The sequence below is a fragment of the Podarcis pityusensis genome (genome assembly GCF_964106645.2).
Source record: "Podarcis pityusensis genome assembly, chromosome: 2".
In the NCBI taxonomy this organism is placed as follows: domain Eukaryota; kingdom Metazoa; phylum Chordata; class Lepidosauria; order Squamata; family Lacertidae; genus Podarcis; species Podarcis pityusensis.
In genome coordinates, this window is record NC_138029.1 from 93,977,657 (window position 1) to 93,996,416 (window position 18,760).

At 43.7% G+C, this 18,760-nt stretch overlaps 1 protein-coding gene and 1 long non-coding RNA gene across 13 annotated transcripts in view; one reads left to right on the forward strand and one right to left on the reverse strand.

Annotated features, from left to right (window-relative positions):
* The window catches only part of LOC308471560 (contactin-4), a 520,761-nt gene that overhangs the window by 109,365 nt on the left and 392,636 nt on the right, over window positions 1-18,760 (reverse strand). For all 12 annotated transcript variants that reach the window (XM_080995664.1, XM_080995658.1, XM_080995657.1 and 9 more), the window contains 3 exons: window positions 10,575-10,778; window positions 2,986-3,088; window positions 555-739 (listed from right to left, as the gene is read on the reverse strand). In XM_080995664.1, the coding sequence (XP_080851790.1) occupies window positions 555-739; window positions 2,986-3,088; window positions 10,575-10,778 (492 nt within the window). The remainder of the gene's footprint in view (window positions 1-554; window positions 740-2,985; window positions 3,089-10,574; window positions 10,779-18,760) is intronic.
* On the forward strand, window positions 1,570-14,171 carry LOC308471701. The gene is made up of 4 exons (XR_013983098.1): window positions 1,570-2,477; window positions 4,700-4,948; window positions 7,026-7,135; window positions 13,315-14,171. It is a non-coding gene; the product is annotated as an uncharacterized lncRNA (long non-coding RNA).

The window sequence follows — 18,760 nt, forward strand, 5'->3', positions numbered from 1 at the left end:
CATTACCCTCAGTCTCCTTTCAAAAGAGGAAGAAGAGAACAAATCCTTAAAGGATCTGTAGCAATGCAAACATTTTCAGTCCTGTTCATATAATCTGCAGGGACATATACAAAAAAATCCCATAATTACTTTTACACAAGAATGAGTCCCAAATTCAGTGTGATGCGGGGGGGGGGGGCATTGAGATTAAAAGCTAGCCAAAAATGAAAACTCTAAATCTGAGGCCAAAACAGCCATCGTTTTTCAGAAGAGCATGCGGTTTTTCTTCCAGATGCAGCAGGAGAAAGACAGATAAATTGCTTTACAACTGCGTTTTACATCTTCCAGACCAATCTCCTTCTTACAACGTACGTTTTCATTTCTCCCTCACTTCCCAGCCTCAATCAATATGCCCGTCTCAGAGGTTTTTATTTTATATAAAATTACACTTGCTGAGCAGTCCTATTTGCAAGACAAATATGAAGAGAAAAATCAACATTGACAGTGCAACAAAGCATTTACCACATTTTGGCCTCAGCTATAATGAAAAACAGGTGAGTAAATAATCAGGGTACCATAAAACGTCAGCTGGCCCCTGGCCACGTTCTTCCCTCTCACATTTTCAGCCACGCATTCATACAGGCCAGCATCTTCCTGCTGAAAGTTTGGGATTTCAAGGATGCTGCTTGATTTGTGCCTCCGAGCTTTTTTGGGGATCTGTTTTCCATCGGCTCTTCTCCAGGTGATCGTAGGAACCGGGCTGTTTATCAACAACAGAAGGGAGAAAATCCTGATGGTAAAGGCTGAATTCTTTTAATTGAGCTGCTATGAAGAGACAAGTTCATTTATATATATAACACATCATTGCAAATACAGCCACAAAATGACTAGCGCCCCCCCCCCCCAAACCCCATTTGTAGCAATAACTGTGTGATGGCCTGGGAATCTGATCCAGAGGCTGAACCTGAGGAATTCCCAGCCTGCACAGGAGTCCCCGCCTTCAGGGCCGGCTGAGCCAGGGCAGGGGCTTGAACCTGAAGGGCCCTCACCTGTGCCGGATCCTCAGGAGCAGACACCAGCTGAATCCGCTCTGGCTCTGGAGGTGATCAAGGACCCATTGCCTGCAGGTGCTCCTCTCCCAGCCCTGTCAGGGGAAGGTGAGGTTGCCTCTGGGTCCAGTAACCCTCCAGCCTCTCCTGAGCTGCAGAGGCTCAGGGCAGAGAGGTGGAGGGAACTAAGTTCTCGCAGGAGGAGTGCTCGCCTCCAGGCCAGGAGAGGCGAGTCACCTGTGGACCGGGGCCGCCCTATGCCTCAGAGGAGATAAAGGCCAGCCCTCCCAGTCCCAGGTTGTGGGAGCAACATCGTTGGCTACCTGTTCCTGCCGGCACCCTGTCCTGCTTTCTGCCAGAGCTCCTGACCACGCCCGACTCCCTGCCTTGGACCCCGCTTCAGCCTCGGACCGGACACGGACAACGCCACACGGTAACACCCCCCCGGACCAGCACAAACTGTCATGAGTTCAGCCTACACTCGAGTAGGACCCTGGCAGAGACACATGCCCGACTGTCTGCGTAACAGAGCTCAGCAACTCAGCATTTTGGCTAATCTACTTTATTTACATATAAACACACACGGAGCACTGCAACATGGCTCCCTCTCTCTCCAGCATCAGACAGCAAAGAGAAAAAGAACAAAGGACAATAGTCCCACTTCACAGAACACAGTAACACAAACATTCTGTCTCCGTCACTTCCCACTCTGTGGAGTCAAAACATACACCGTCATGTATAAGACAACAATCCCATGACTGCAATCATGGAGCAGGAATTCTAACAATAGCCAGTTATAATACCTGTGATGTAAGAGGGGCCCAGTGTTTTCAAAGCTTCCCAACCTAATTACGGGAACCTCAGAAAAGGCTCACTTGGCACAGAAGCTCTGGAAGCCTAAGGAATGCCCTCGCGAGATCTCGTGGGACAATTCAGGTCTCTGCAAGATCTCACAGAAGCATCTGAGCAAGCAGGCATCTGCCCCCTCCTGTCCCAGGTCAGGTGGTGAGTTTAAAAGCCCCTTTTCCACTGGATAAGCCAAGTGGACCAAGCATGCAAAACTCTCTACCTTACTGACAGGGCAAGGCCCACTCAGCATGCTGGCTCTTGAGAGTGCTGAGGATGCTCTCTCTCCCCACAACCTGCTGGCCACAGGGCAGCTCCAAGGGTTTGACCACACACAATTTTTGGGTATACATGTTACCGTTGGAACACCCCCCCCCCCATAAGATGAGTGATTACTGCATGCATTTATATGAACAGCCTTGCTGGATCAACACAAAGATCTGTCCACTGCATCTTGTTCAGCGGCCAGTTTGCTGTATCTAGATTTTCACAAGCAAAGGTATAAGGGTAATGGCCTACACAGTTTACTTACACCAGTGGATACTTGGGAGTCACAGATCAATTTACCAGAATTGTCCCCTGTGGTCCAAATCTATACTACAGGTTGGTATAATGGCATTATGATACTTCCTTTATATTAAATACCTTCCCCACTATTTCCAACATTGAATTTTCCTTTTTCACTACTATAACATGTTGACTTTCCACTGAATAACTCACAATGACATCAATTTTTTGTTTTCTAAGCAGCTGCAGCCAAAGTAGGTATTATCAACTGATACATTATGGTCCCCACTTCCGCTGGTGGGGGAGTGGGGTTGTTCTGAGGTGCATCAGATTCATGCACCAAACTTCATCAGTAGCTGTCCAAGTGATCATAGTTCGAAGTAACAATGTACATGTGTATTTGCATAGCAAAACAAAATGAAAAGTCCACAGAGCATGACTGGTCAAACTGAGAAGGGCATGAATGAGCGCTGAAAGCCAAGGGAGACAACATCACAGTTAATGGAGGTTGTGCGAAGCAGAAAACCCGCAATTTACTTGATTTTGCCCTAACAACCTGCAAACTGTTTTAGTACAGCAAAGTGAGTGAATGACGAAAACTTACTTTCCCAACGCAAAGCATTCCAGTCTCACAGTTGTTCCTTTCGCAGATGGAACCATTTCTGGGAACTGCACTTCTATTTTCGGCTCATATTCGCCCATCACTCCTGTGAACATATAATGGATGCTAAATTGACTTGAATTCTGCATTACATATCCCCAAGTATGCCTGAGTTAACCCAGGGCAGTTTTGTACATCATTACGTGCCCAATTAATCTGTTCATTTCAAACAGGACCCTCGTCTCCAACAGCCACACACTGTGAGGCTCCCTTTCCCTATTTACTTCCAGAGGAAAATTTGTTTTGCAGCTCTCAGCCATCTGCCTAAGATTACATCTCATCATGGCTCTTTGCTTTTTCATTTTTCTGCATTCTTCTTGTGAAAGGAAAGTGCTAATAAAGTACAATCAATGCCTTTTGGAGAAAGTAATGCAGAGCCAACAACTCTTGATAAAGCACTGCCAGCTAACCAAAGCTCCTATTAACTTTTAGGGTGCAATATCCTCTAAGGTGCTACAGCGGTTGTGTAGTTTGCTTAAATTTTACTGTGTTAGTAATTCGACCATTACATCAAAGCAGTTGTTTTATTTTTTTAAATCATATTAAATAATGCACATAAAAAGTCATTCTGTTTATACTAAATCAACACTTTTCTTACAAACTGAGTAGCTTCCATAAACCTTTCAATACAGTCAAAAACATAAATACATATGGTATCATAATCCGATCATAATCTTTCTGAACATTCATTCTTGCCCAGCTTCAATAAGACTAAATATTTATGCACAGTAGAAGTTAGGGAAGCCTGTAGCTATAAGAAAGTAATAGCTGCATGTGAATTAGATTCAGAATGACCACCTTTGGGAATGTAGTTCAGTGATCAGCTGGATAGCCTCTGGCTACCTGTGCCCTGGGATATGGTCCGCTATTTGGACAATGTGCTGCTACAGGTTTTGCCTAATTGCCCTCTTTTTGCTGGATGACTGGCTCATAGTCCAGGTGGCAAGTTGATGTTTCATCAATGGAAACTAATGACAGTAGAGGTAATATGGGCGGATTGCTCTCCTGCTGTTGAAATGAAATACCAAGTCAAGTTTGCAGGAGGCAATAGTCCTGTAGCTGAAGAACAGGGAGAACTAAAAGAGGCAGAAACACACAGAGAGGGCTGACAGTTTCACAGATGGGTGTTAGTAAGAAACTGGGCTGCAAAAGTCGCAACTCTCATGCACTGTGCTTTAAAGCCCTAAACGGCCTCGGCCCAGTATACCTGAAGGAGCGTCTCCACCCCCATCGTTCCGCCAGGACGCTGAGGTCCAGCACCGAGGGCCTTCTGGCGGTTCCCTCATTGCGAGAAGCAAAGCTACAGGGAACCAGGCAGAGGGCCTTCTCGGTAGTGGCGCCCGCCCTGTGGAACGCCCTCCCATCAGATGTCAAAGCGATAAACAACTACCTGACATTCAGAGGACATCTTAAGGCAGCCCTATTCAGGGAAGTTTTTAATGTGTGACATTTTAGTGTATTTTTGGTCTCTGTTGAAGCCGCCCAGAGCGGCTGGGGAAACCCAGCCAGATGGGCGGGGTACAAATAATAAATTATTATTATTATTTGGGTATATCTGATTTCACAATGCTTTGGTTTGCTTTTATATGCTAAAGCATGGTCCCACATTCAGGTACTTATAGCTGTTCTTACTGTCCCTTCCTTGCTGTGTGCATAGAAAAGGGAGCACTCCACATCGAATCCCAAAGGCGCTATTACATGTCTTGTAGTTTTCTTCTTGTTCTACTGCCAGTACTTCTCCAACAATGATGATGGTGATGGCGCCAACAAATTCCTACTGCTGCTACCACCGTGATTGACTATTGATAACAATAGCAAGCTAGATGCTCAGCTAAACAGACAATGGCATGATTCCCCAGGCAAGGAGGGGGACAAAAAGAGAACAGAAGCATCCAGCTAGTAACAGGTGAGAGAGTGACATGAAACAAGCAAGTTTAAGGATTTGAAGGAAAAAAGGCATGGGGCACAATGAATGGGGAAGAGAAGAATTTGCTGTACCTTGTAGCCTCCTCTCATAATCTCAAATGATACATTTCCCAAGTAAGCATTCCGAGATTCTCATTAACTTGTGCGTAGACTCCTGCTGCTGCACACAATGATCCGTAGGCTATACAGTGGTACCTCTAGATACGAACAGGATCCGTTCCGGAGCCCCGTTCGCATCTAGAAGCAAACATAATTAGCGACAGCACGTCTGCGCGCATCGCTTTTCGCTGCGTCTGCGCATGCGCAAGCAGTGAAACCCGGAAGTAACGCCCTCCGTTACTTCCGGGTTGCCACGGAGTGCAACTTGAATGTGCTCAACCTGAAGCGCATTCAACCCAAGGTATGACTGTATCTGTATCTATAGACTATATCTGTAGGCAATCTTTAGTTGGGTATGGAAAGGAAATAGGGAATCCCTGATCCCCTCCTAAAATAATACACAGAACATGAGCGGGGGTGTGGTGGGAAGTACCAGCTTCTCCTGAGCTTCCTTCTTCCCAAACATGGTTGGGATTGTTTATTTATGCGATTTGCATGTGCATAACTAGAAATGAGTGCACAAAATATATGCAGCCATAGGTTTCATACCACGGGGCAGCCAATGTATCTAGGCCTTCGCTGGTTGAGGAAGGAAGATTTCACCTGCCTCAGGATCCCTTCTTTTCCTGGAACCTTGAATAATTCGTATCAAGTATCCTGTGTTTAGTGGTGGACTTTGGGGTCTTCAATTTCAGTGGTGCCCTATGCGATGCCAAAATTCAGTGGACCCCTGCCTCTCGCCTTCCATTATGCATTATAGTTGTGGTGCCCCGAAGGCTCCGCGCCCAGTGCGACCAAACCAATTGTACTCCTCTAAATCCGCCTCTGCTGTGCTGCACTAGGGGAGACCGCTCCTAAGTTTTAGAACTGTCATAATTGCTATAGATTTCCTACAACTCTGATATATAAAGTGCAATATAGAGAGACCCCTTTTCCCTCAAACATCCAGATAAGGAAATGCTTTTATTATAAACACAGCTTTCTCAGAAGGAATGTGGGTTGATGTTGATATGCATGCTACTTTTACTGTCTATACTGCTTCAACACAATAACAGGTTGCCTTTCCCCCCATTCACTTAGCTTCAAAGACACTCCTTCTGTACGATATAAAGTGCAGCTGCCACATAAAATCAGTCATCTAAACAAACTATGCTAAGGATACTTGTATGGATTGCATTCTAAACAGTCAGGGAACACCAGTCACTGTCAGTATCCTGTTTCTTTCAACATGCTTTCCAAAGGCAGCATATGTTTCTCCAAGCTTTTCAGCATTCATCATTTCAAAGTACCAAAAAAAAAAAAAAAAAAAAAAGCAAGGGGGAAAAAGCGCCAAACCAGTGCTGCAAGCAAAACATGTGATAGCCCAACACAGACTTAGACTCTAGGAGCCTGCAGAGAGAGTGCTAACAAACAGGCCACATGGTTGTGGAAATCTACAAAAAATAAAAAAGAGAGCAAGAGATCAGATTATACACTGCAGTCTGCCTACTTGTCTATTCTCCCCTCCTATCCATACAGCAGAATTCATCATGTTATGAGAGTGCTGTGAGAATGTGAATGGTGGGACCTCAATGACCTCTACAAACTGGGCAAATGGACAGTAAATAGTGAAATGCAAATTCAGTGCAAGCAAGCCTAAAGTCATGTGCACTAGGGCAAAAAAATAATTGCACATATATGTTCAGGGGTCTGAAGCGTGTGACCAGGAATGAGACCTTGGAGTTGTGAGTATTTCAATGAAGATGTTGACCTAGTAATCTGTGAAAAAGTTAAATTCCATGTTGGGATATCATTAGGAAAGAGGCTGAAAAGAAAACTGCCAATCTCTCTCAATTTTAGCGTAACAGAAAATATCCTAATGGCCACCCCCAGCAGCTTCATCTAGATATTGGCCTGTTTGCAAAGCATTTTGTGGATAAAATTGTTAATAACCACTGTTATTGCAAATGACTTTCCAGAGGTCTCCAGAACACCATCTAGACCTGTTGAGTTGGATGAATTTGAATTACCGGTAGTAAGGCTCTTGACTCTCATGACTGAACAAGCAGGGAGGGGATGCGCCAGTGAGGTGAGTGTTGTATATTATTATTATTATTATTATTATTATTATTATTATTATTAATATGCCACCCATCTGATTGGGTTGCTGCAGCCACTCTGGGAGGCTTCCAACAAATTATAAAACCACAGCAAAGCATCAAACATTAAAAACTTCCCTAAACAGATGCCTTTAGAAAGTCAGATAGCTGTTTATTTCCTTGATATCTGATGGGAGAGCATTCCACAGGGTGGGGGTGACTACCCAGAAGGCCCTCTGCCTAGGTCCCTGTAACCTCACTTTTCACAATGAGAGAACTACAGAAGGTCCTCAGAACTGGATCTCAGTGTCTGGGCTGAACGATGGGTATGGAGCCGCTCCTTCAGGTATACAGGGCCAAAGCCATTTAGGACTTTAAAGGTCAGCACTAACACAGGTGCAGCAGTGGATGTGCTAGGCTGGTGTATGGCAGGATGCGAGCCAGTAAACTGAACTTTAAACCAGGTAAGAGTGAGGCACTGTTAGCACAATCAGAAAGTGCTCCTTAAAATCTATGTCCCCGCTTTAAAAACAAACAAAAAACCCAACTCTATTGATTACTATAGGGAGGTGTTTATGGACTAATTGAGGAGTGTCTGAAAGTATAAGGGGCAGATTGTAAAAGTGAAGTCCAAACATAAAGACAATTCTTGCTAGGAAAGACAAGTGCATAGAGTATTATTTTTTTTAAAAAAGTAAAAAAGTTTATACCACACAGATTGCCTTTATATACTTCTTGTAACAATGAAATAAATACCATCTCTATAGAGGAGTTACAAACTGGCCTTATATTGATCCAGGGAACAAAGTCTACTTTTACCATTGCTTGGCTGCCCCCATTTATATTCCCTGCAGAGAAAAATGCTACCTGGTATTGAAAATGCTTGACCAATGGGTTAAGGAACATTTTCTGATTGTGCCATACAATATAAAGAAACAGCCCAATTTAAGGAAACAAGAGAATAAACTATTGCTTTCAGGAAGCTCTAAAGTAACATCTGAAGATTTATATTTTAGGAGCCTTGAGAGGCAACTTAGAGTGCACAACAGTTTGTAGATGTCATGCCTTGCACAAAGGCTGAGGTGGGAACAGGTGAGAAGAGGGGGCACACATTTAACAGAGCTATTGGCGTTTTACACAGCTTTCCACTGCTTCTTCTAGATGCCAAGTAGCTACTTTTCCAATATCCTTGAGGAAAATAACTAGGGGTGGCTTTCAAGTAAGTTTTGTTCAGAGAAGACCTACTGAAATTAATAAGTTTGACTAGTCAGGGTCATTAATTTTAATAGATGTAATCCAAGTAAAACTTAATTGAATACCAAAATATCACCCTATCTATCCAAAATCCCTACAAACTCTTATGCCAACATTGTACAGTGGTACCTCGGGTTAAGTACTTAATTCGTTCTGGAGGTCCGTTCTTAATCTGAAACTGTTCTTAACCTGAATCACCACTTTAGCTAATAGGGCCTCCTGCTGCTGCCGCCGCACCGCCAGAGAACGATTTCTGTTCTCATCCTGAAGCAAAGTTCTTAACCTGAGGTACTATTTCTGGGTTAGAAGAGTCTGTAACCTGAAGCATCTGTATCCTGAAGCGTCTGTAACCTGAAGCATCTGTAACCTGAAGGGTATGTAACCCAAGGTATGGCTAAATTATAAGTTCCAAGCTGTTATTTGACATGGGACAAAAGCTGTCATTGCCACCAATGGCAGCTTCTCTGCATTGCTACATCACAGCTTTGTAGTGCAATTTTTCATTAGGACCACGATGTGGAAGATGCCTCTAATCATGATCACACACACATATAACTGCTATTTTTAAAGGGGAAAAACATACAGAAGGACAGATTGGGCATTTAATGTAATATGCAGTCTAGTCCTTGTTCTCTGGGTAATAAAATGACATCTACCTCCTTCTGGACCAAAGCAAAATAATTACATCTTTTGATACTTTAAAAGTTTCCAAATACTTGTGTTGTCTGTGGAAGACAGGGATGGGAAAAGATTTCTTCTGCCATAGAATGGTGTATTTTCATCAATAAATACCTTATTTGCCTTTGTTCCTAGACCTATTATAACGGAAATAGTTCTAAACTGCATGACTAGCACCAAAGTGATGAATTACACAGTTCAGTATATTTTACATTAAATGAGAGAGGAACATTATGAAATTTCTTTTTGTAACACTTATTCATGTAATTGGGACATTAAACGTTGATGAATTTGCTTCTTAGTGTGCTAATTTAATGATGAAATGCTCTAATGAAAATAATCTGTCATATATATTGAGATGTACTGGACATGTCAAACTCAATTTTTTAAAAAAGAGGATCCAGATGTTCCTGTCAGCCTGTTAGAACATCCATGCCTTGCAGTTTGCATTTCATTGCAACAAATGCAAACTGCGATTCACTATTGAAAGACCCAGGCCTTGCCAGTTGGCCTCTCAATACACTAGAGTGTATGAATAGTCAAGTGTAAATTGCATTTAAACATGTGAGCTACCAGAAACGGGAGAGCTGGAATATGAAAATTATAAATTGAGGTCTCAGGCTGTTCTGTGACGAGCCTAATGCAAATTTAACCTGTCTTCAACGATACTAACACTTCAGCCTCAGGGAAACCTGATCATCTTGTGCTTAAATGAATGTTGCTGATCTTCCCTGTTGAACTCAACAGTGTTTCCCAGCACATCTATAATAAACAGTAGAATACACTTCAAGTACATTTCAAGTACATTTTACATGAATGACTTCAGTAAACATGCCAGAGTAGGTGCAAAGCATGAATTCCTAAGAGAAGCGCTCGTGGGTAACTGACTTCAAAGTCACCACCGTAAGCAATCATTATATTAAAGCGTTATTTCCAGGGTTTCATCAGGTATGAGTCCAGGACTTGCTTCCTTTGAAATAAATGCTTTGCTTTACAGAAATGCAAGGGAAGACAGTGATTCTCTGCCACTTCCTTGTGATGTCTTATCACGGCCGGAGGCCCTTGTTTAATAATAATAATAATAATAATAATGTATATATTATACTGTTATTCTAGTTCATTTTCCTTTGCCAATGCCAGAGGAAGTGCTAGAGCTGCTGCCGCCAACATCCATTGTCCAAGGACACCACATGGCTACTACAGAGGTTACTTCCCTGCTCTCCCATTCGTCTTAAGTGATTACCCCTTTGCTATTGAATATTACAAGTGTATTCCATTTCTTGGGTGTGATATAGAATAGCAAGTCGCTTTGGGCAAGATAAACCGACTAACAAATTTAATAATGAACAACAATGACAATAACCCTTAGGTCAAAATTATCCCATTGTCCTTTCTTTCTAAGACTCCTTGGTACCTGCTCTTTGGTAGAAACACACCCATTACCTCTTTTTCCTACAAGGAAGCCAAACCTACTCAGCACTTAACAGGAAATCTTACCATCATTTCTCAAGATTAAAGGTGTAGGAGGTCCCAGCACTCTGTTGTTAGTTACAGTGTTTGTCACTACACAAGTGTAATTCCCCACATCAGATTTCTCCACTTTAGCTATGTACAAATTTCCAGTCTCCTGAGAAACAAAACGACGATTATCCTGATGCACAAAAGATGGGTATTCATTGAAGATCCAGGCATAGATCAGTTCTGAAAGGGAAAGGGGGGGAAAGACTATTAATATTAATTTTTTATACAAATACTGCAAAACTATAATCTTGATGATATAATGGAATCGCAGAAATGCACAGCCATTTGAAGCTGTTGCCATGAGGCCTATGGCCATGTGAATCAACTCTGAGCTAGTCAAAAAATGATCAAAACTTAGCTTAGGTGCTTGAAAAAATTAAAGGTTTAAGACATTTAAGAACACAGGAGCCATAGATCAGAAAAAGCCCAACATAGTCCAGTATCTCACAATGACCAACCAGCTCTCTCTACATGCCCTTTCCAGAGGTGCTGGCTGGGCAAGAAAATGTATCATATATAATATGAGAATTTCCTGGATCCCAAGATCAAGGTTTGGTTCAAGTACTCTTTGGTGAGAGAATCCCAGCAGAGATTTGAAATCACAAAACATGCAGCAAAGTAAATCATGGGAATATAGGCTGTTAGACCTTTAAAATATGCCCTTTTAAGTTCCTTCCAAAGTTTCCTACTTCCCCTACCATAGAAGAAAATTAAACCTTTGGAAAGTTTAAAATGGATTCCTTACAAACTCTTCAAAGGTCAGATTCATGTACTTTTCCATACAGCATCCAGAAAATACGGGCAACCAAACATAGGTGAAAATTCTTAAATCATTTGTATACGGACAAAAGGAATGGCTTGCTAGAGACTGTGATGATACCTCTTATTGAAACAAAAGCTTGCAGCTCTTTGCTCCTCTCACCCCAACAGTCAGCCAGACCCACTATTTGTGATATGGCTGAGCTCCTGCCACACCTGCACCTTCTCTTGAAATGGATGGGGCACAGCTACCCCTCTCCTCCCCCCACTCACAATGAGAAGGGGAAATGGCTGCTGTTTGTTCATGACTGGTTGAGTCTCTTTCTCCAGTTTGATGATCAGTCCTTCGTCCACCTTCCTTGTTCCCTGGTGCTCCAGAGTCTTGCTACAAGAATTCTCAGAGAAAGGTGAGCCTAACAGGCAGTGAAGGGATGTTCTAATGCAGGGGTCAGCAACCTTTTTCAGCTGTTGGCCGGTCTACCGTCCCTCAGACCATGTGGTGGACTGGACTATATTTTTCTGGGGGGGTGGGAATGAACTAATTCCTATGCCCCACAAATAACCCAGAGATGCATTTTAAATAAAAGCACACATTCTACTCATGTAAAAACATGCTGATTCCCGGACCGTCCATGGGCCAGATTGAGAAGGCGATTGGGCCGGATCCAGCCCCTGGGCCTTAGGTTGCCTACCCCTGGTCTAATGTATCTTTCCCCCTACTTAAGCACTGTTAATGGAGCAAGAAGGATCTCCGCACTGCAACCTGCAAAGTGTGCGGTTCCAGAATACGGAACAGGTGCAGGATTAATTACAGAGACCAACCCAACAGACCACACCCACTTTTGAAAGCCAACATCTAAAACATCCACCATTTCCCAAAGTACACAAATGGAAACTGTTTGCATATATACAGACATCTGTTTAGACAGCATCTATTGACTGCTTGGAAATTTGCATGATTTGGAGATAATGTGCCCAGTTCCCTGTGGTTAAAATCTCCATCTGATTCTTCTAGTGAGCTCATCTTCTTGGATTAACAAAATAAACATTATTCAAGGCCTCTCCGTGCCTCCCCCCCCCCGCCCAAATCATATACAGATTTGGTTTTATATACGCTTGAGGACAAGAGAAAAACAAGCCTGTATAGTAAATGAAGTTGTAATCAACTGCATTATGACTAATTATATAATACTCCCAAATTTATAGAATATATTTGGGAAATATCCAACAAGGAAAACAAGAATAGTGTTTAGGTTAATTTACTACAATCTCATGAATATAAAGCGAATACCCCGAACACCCTGGATAGACTCCGGAAATTAGAGAACAAGAAGATGTTGCCTCTTTATACGAGGAACACTAATTATAGTGAAAAAGTGTGCTCTTATTTTAATACTCTCTAATGAGTCATCATTGTAATTGACCTCAACTGTTGTGATGCAATTTGCGAATATACTGGGCTCAATCCAACACAATAATTTCCTGCAGGATCGACCACCATTCATCTCTCTGTGACTTGTGTGAGCCTTTTATGTTCTAATGTTCCATTGTTTGCCGACATAAGATAAAGGCATGTAGATTGTTGGGCTTTTATAGTAACAAAAACCCCACAGGGCTAGAGACCCTCTTCATAGACGTGAGTTTTTTTTATAAAAAAAGATATGATAATTATGTTTATGTGGGACTATCTAATCATTGTATTTACACATGTGCATCTAATTATGAGTAACCCCATGCTGATGTCAAGAGGATACTCAGAGTAAACAAGGTAACACTTCTCAGCAGGCTTAAATTTTCCAGAAAGTAATTAGCATTTATTTTTTGTTTTAATTTACACTTGCCAAACAATTAACTAGTTTCTCTGTAATGCAGGCAGCAGTAAGCAGCCATTCCTACTTTCCTATGCACAGGGAGGTTTTTGTTTTTGTTTTTTTAAGCCTTCATTTATTCTCCACAGACCCTACACTTCTCATCAGAAAACAAGGAAGAATCTGGGAACACAAACCTTCTCAGCAGTGCTAAAACAAGATAATTCGCAAGCACCTTTCACATGCTTCCCCTGCCATAAAGGGGAGCTATTCTACTATGGCACAATGCCATGCGGCAGAGGAGCTCCTTTGAAATCTGTGACCACATCAGTAGGGTCAAACACATGCCTCTTACCAATGAGACTGGCCTGCTACTGGGATGGAGAGTGATTGCTATGTAGGGCCTATGCACCTGGTTCTACATAGGCATTTTTTATTCTTCACACATGTACTCCTTCAGTGTTGGGACACACTGCACTGAAATACAACCGATACGAGGCAGGGCATTTGGAGGTCGTCACATCCTGCTTCTGAAATGCAAAGTTGAGGCATGGCCTTGGCACCACAGTAAACAGAGCACAAGATACTTGAGGGAGTGGATTTACATGTTCAGACTGACAGCATCCCCCATGTGCAGCATAGTGAGTCACTGCCGATCATTGTGCTTTATCACCTCTCATCTACATTTCTGTTTTAGAGTTTTTATCAAGATGATAAAACAAGATCAGCTGTAATGGTGACTCAGCGCATGGTGACTGATGCAGGAGGTGATAAGTGCACACACCATATGGATTAACGTTGCAAGAACTTCCTCAGGAAACGCTTAGTTTAAGGGTGTTCTTTTAAAAAGAATTGGGGTGGCCATCAATGCTGTCGATTAGAGCAAATCATTCTAAATCTGATGTGACAATCTGAAATTATTAAAAGAACGTGACTCAGAAATTAACATGCTCACTTTGTGAATAGTGTTGGCCTAACTGAAATTTTACAAATGGTTTTCTTTTGCCTCTGCTACCACAACACTGCACTGTTTTTTTTAAAAAAACAATAAACCGAACCAACCAAGTAACCCGTCCTATTCATTTCTAAATCATTATTTTTTTAAAATCTAGTATTTTTAAAAGCATTAGCCCAAAATATTTTCCTCAGTACTGTATAATCTGTAGGGAACAAGGGTACCAAAATTATGGCTATTTATATTATTCTACCCATCCACAGGAATACAGAAACATGTAAATTATGACTGAATGCAGTAACAGCAGCATGTAAATATATGCTGCAAAATACTCATTTTGATTTCCTTAGAGATTCCCATGTGCTATTTGTGTCTGTTCAAACTTGACGGATTTCTTCTGATAAGGCTTCACATGCTAATTGCTCTGGAAGTGACAGGCAGTTCCTGTCCCATAGGCAATTTGTAACAACTGAGTAAACAGACACTTAAAATACAGCATGAAATGGCTTTTGGCTAGTCTGGCGAGCAACTGAAATACTATTAGAACTTATAACAACAAGGTGTCTGCCAGCGCTGAGGATGCAAGCACAGCAGCAAAGCAATTTATGGCTTTTCAGATAGACAGTGCCAGATGTGAAGTAAAATTTCATGGAAAAATCTGGGAATTATAGCCTAATAGTATGTGTGTGTGTGTGTAGCAGAAAGGGTACTTGTTGGAAGTAGCTGTCTCATTCATGAGAGCATTTGTGTATCTTCACAAGTATGCCACTAGATTAGCTATTCACCCACACAATGTAGCATTCTTGTCAACTATCTGTTAATTTTCCTTACCCTAGTCTTTGAACATTTAAGTGGTATGTATATTTAACTAGGGACGTGGGTGACGCTGTGGGTTAAACCACAGAGCCTAGGGCTTGCCAATCAGAAGGTCGGCGGTTCGAATCCCCAGGACAGGGTGAGCTCCCGTTACTCAGTCCCTGCTCCTGCCAACCTAGCAGTTCGAAAGCAGGTCAAAGTGCTCCGGCAGGAAGGTAAACGGTGTTTCCGTGCGCTGCTCTGGTTTGCCAGAAGCGGCTTAGTCATGCTGGCCACATGACCCGGAAGCTGTACGCCGGCTCCCTCGGCCAATAAAGTGAGATGAGCGCCGCAACCCCAGAGTCGGTCACGACTGGACCTAATGGTCAGGGGTCCCTTTACCTTTATATTTAACTAACCCTTCCTTCTAGTCCTATGTTTTGGAACTCAAATTCTACATGAAAAACTATAATAATTATGGGGAAGAGCCAAGGCTCACTGCTAGATGTACCCTTCGATTTACAATATCCCTGGTTCAATCCCTGTAGCCTATACAGTGGTACCCCGCAAGACGAACGCCTCGCAAGACGGAAAACCCGCTAGACGAAAGGGTTTTCCGTTTTGGAGGCGCTTCGCAAAACGAATTTCCCTATGGGCTTGCTTCGCAAGACGAAAGCCCATAGGGAAATCTCCGGGGACCTCTTTTAAATGCTAGCGGTGGGGAGCAAAGCCTTCCCCCCCCCGGCCTTCAGAAGAGGTCCAGGAAGGCTGGCGGGGGCCGAAAGGCTTTGCTCCCCACCGCCAGCATTTTAAAAGCAGTCCGGGATAGCAGGGAAGCGCTTCCCGCTATCCCGGACGGCTTTTGAAGGCAGGAGAGGTCCGCGAAGCCTGGGCGCGCTGATCTCAGCGCGCGCAGGCTTCGGCATGCCGGCAACTCTCCGCAAACAGCGGCAGCGCTGCCGCTGCTCGCGGAGAGGTCCGCGAAGCCTGGGCGCGCTGATCTCAGCACGCGCAGGCTTCGGCATGCCGGCAACTCTCCGCAAGCAGCGGCAGCGCTGCCGCTGCTCGCGGAGAGGTCCGTGAAGCCTGGGCGCGCTGATCTCAGTGCGTGCAGGCTTCGGCATGCCGGCAACTCTCCGCAAGCAGCGGCAGTGCTGCCGCTGCTTGCGGAGAGGTCCGCGAAGCCTTGGCCGGACAGCTTTTGAAGGCAGGCGGGGGGGACAAAGACTTTCGCCCCCTGCCAGCCTTCAGAAGAGGTCCAGGACCTCTTCTGAAGGCTGGCAGGGGGCAAAAGTCTTTGTCCCCCCTGCCTGCCTTCCCAGGGGCTTTTAAATCGCCCCGGACAGCGGAGAAGTCCTCCGCTGTCCCGGGGCGATTTTAAAATGCCGCCCGCCAGCATTTTAAGATCGCCCCAGGCAGCGGAGAAGCCCTCCGCTGTCCCAGGGTTTTTTAAAATGCTGGGGTGGGTGGGAAGAAAAGCCCTTGTCCCCCCCCCCCCCAGCCTTCAGAAGAGGTCGGGGGACAGACTGTCCCCGGACCTGGTCTGAAGTCGGTTTCCCTAGGAACACATTAATTGATTTTCAATGCATTCCTATGGGAAACCGTGCATCGCAAGACGAAAAACTCGCAAGAAGAAAAAACTTGCGGAACGAATTAATTTCGTCTTGCGAGGCACCACTGTAGTTCAATTACTAACAGGGAAACCTCTGGTCTATGGGTCTAATTAGGGCTCCCCATTTTGTCTGTGATACGGTTTGATCCAAACCACACCCACCCGCCAATCAACTAACAATAAATGATATCAGACACAGGACAGGTAAACTTCTGGGGCCAAACAGAAAAGGAAGAATTAGGAGCACACTTTGCATTCACTCCGTATTCTTCCTTTCAAGCTGCTGGTACAAAACCAGTATTTATTTTTTTTAAATGGTGCAATATTCAAAATGTATCAAATTACAGTTTGGTTCAAGAAATGTGTGCAAAAGAAGAAGGGAAGAAACAGAAGCATACTTAGAGTGAGCTTATGAGTCTTCCTTTGAATTTGAATTACCTGATGTCATGTGATTAACAGGTGGGCAGCATTGTTCGGATTAGCCCACCAACTCCTAAGCTTAAGGAATGCAACAAGGTGTGGTATGCAACGAGGATAATGAAACCTGCTTAGCCACAAGATCACTAGGTGATGTTGGACAGATCATCATTTGCCAAACTGACTTGATATAGGGCATTTGTCTGTTCTTGGCGGGGTTGCACTCTCTCTGAAAGAACAGGCTCATAGTTTGGAGGTACTCCTGGATCCATCTTTTGTCACTTCAGGCTCAGGTAGCCTCTGTGACTAGGAATGCCTTTGGTGGCTCCCACAACTATGGCTATTCTTGAATGGGGATAGCCTGGTCAGTGTTTCATGCACTGGTAAGCTCAAGACTGTAATGTGCTCTATGCGGGGTTATTCTTGGTCCAGATGGTGCAGAGGGCTGCATCTAGGCTAAAAGTTTGCACAGGCTGCCCATACATTACTGGGCCAAGTTGAAGGTTCTTGTATTAATTGACCTCTTGGACCCAGGATACATTAAAGCCACCCTGATCACTTATATCTCTGCTCAATCATTAAGATATTCAAGGGAGTCATCGTTCGTGGTCCTCCATGGCTTGCATCCTCCCCAAATCTGCTCTGGAGGTTGGGGTGAACTTCTAGAACAGAATTAAGGGGGAATGGGAGGAAGAAAAGGGGGCAAAAGTCCCACTGTGCTAGTGGTAATCCTTGCACAGACAAGAACCTGACATAGTGCTATGCTGAATAAAACCCAAATAACTTCCTTTTTCAGCTGTTCACTATCATAGACTTTGCCTAGTGTTTAAACACAAGTACCTGCTTAACACCTGAATTTTAATCTGATTACTATTCTAGTTAGTTCTCTACTGTCCCATTAATATTTAAATTATCACTTTAACAGTTAATGGGCTGTTTCTCCCTGAACATTGTAGCTGCATGAACCAGAAGTGCTTCCCTTCGGCTCCTTCACGGAGCTGTGTGAACACAACTTTTTTTCTATTCGCAAGAGCTCCTTCCATTCACAGAACAATGCTGGATCCCACCTGATAAAATCATATGGGCAGACTAGAATTTTTCACACACGTACTGAATGCAGCATGTACTCTTGTGTATGGACATTTCACTGACCAAAGGGAATTGGTTTGCCCTAGATACCTCATTGTGAGTCTTTCTTTACATGCCCTGGGTACTCTGCTAAGCTTCCTGTAACACGAAAAAAAGGAAAGCAGATTTTGTCAAAGAGTTAAACTCTTTGTGCACAAGGTCACAAGGTATTAAAACCTGCTCTAAAGCTCTGGGGCGACAAAGCAGCGATGACACGGATATGAAACATGTTAAATTCCCTAATGACCCTCAGGCTCTCTGAGGGAAACCTGAACTATCCAAGCATTTGAAATCTGGCGAAGAGGAAAGATGGCGACAATGCTATGGATGAAAGGAAACACAACTCTACAGATTCCTTTGGTGAAGGGCTGTAGCTCAATAACAGAGCATCTGCTTTGGAAGGAGAGTTCTCCAGGTTCGATAGATGCCATCTCTAGATAAGGTTGGTAAATTCTTCCAGTCTGAAACCCTGGAGAGCCAGTGCAGACAATACTGAATTAGACAGACAGACCTGGAGAGCCAGTGCAGACAATACTGAATTAGACAGACCATTGATCTGACTCAGACACCATGCAAGCTGGGAGTCAGACCAGCTTGGGATCCAGCAGATCCTGAGCTGGTTCAGTCCCTCCCCCCTTTACCCTTGAAATACCTCCTTTTGGAGCTTTTCTACTTGGTCCTGCCAATG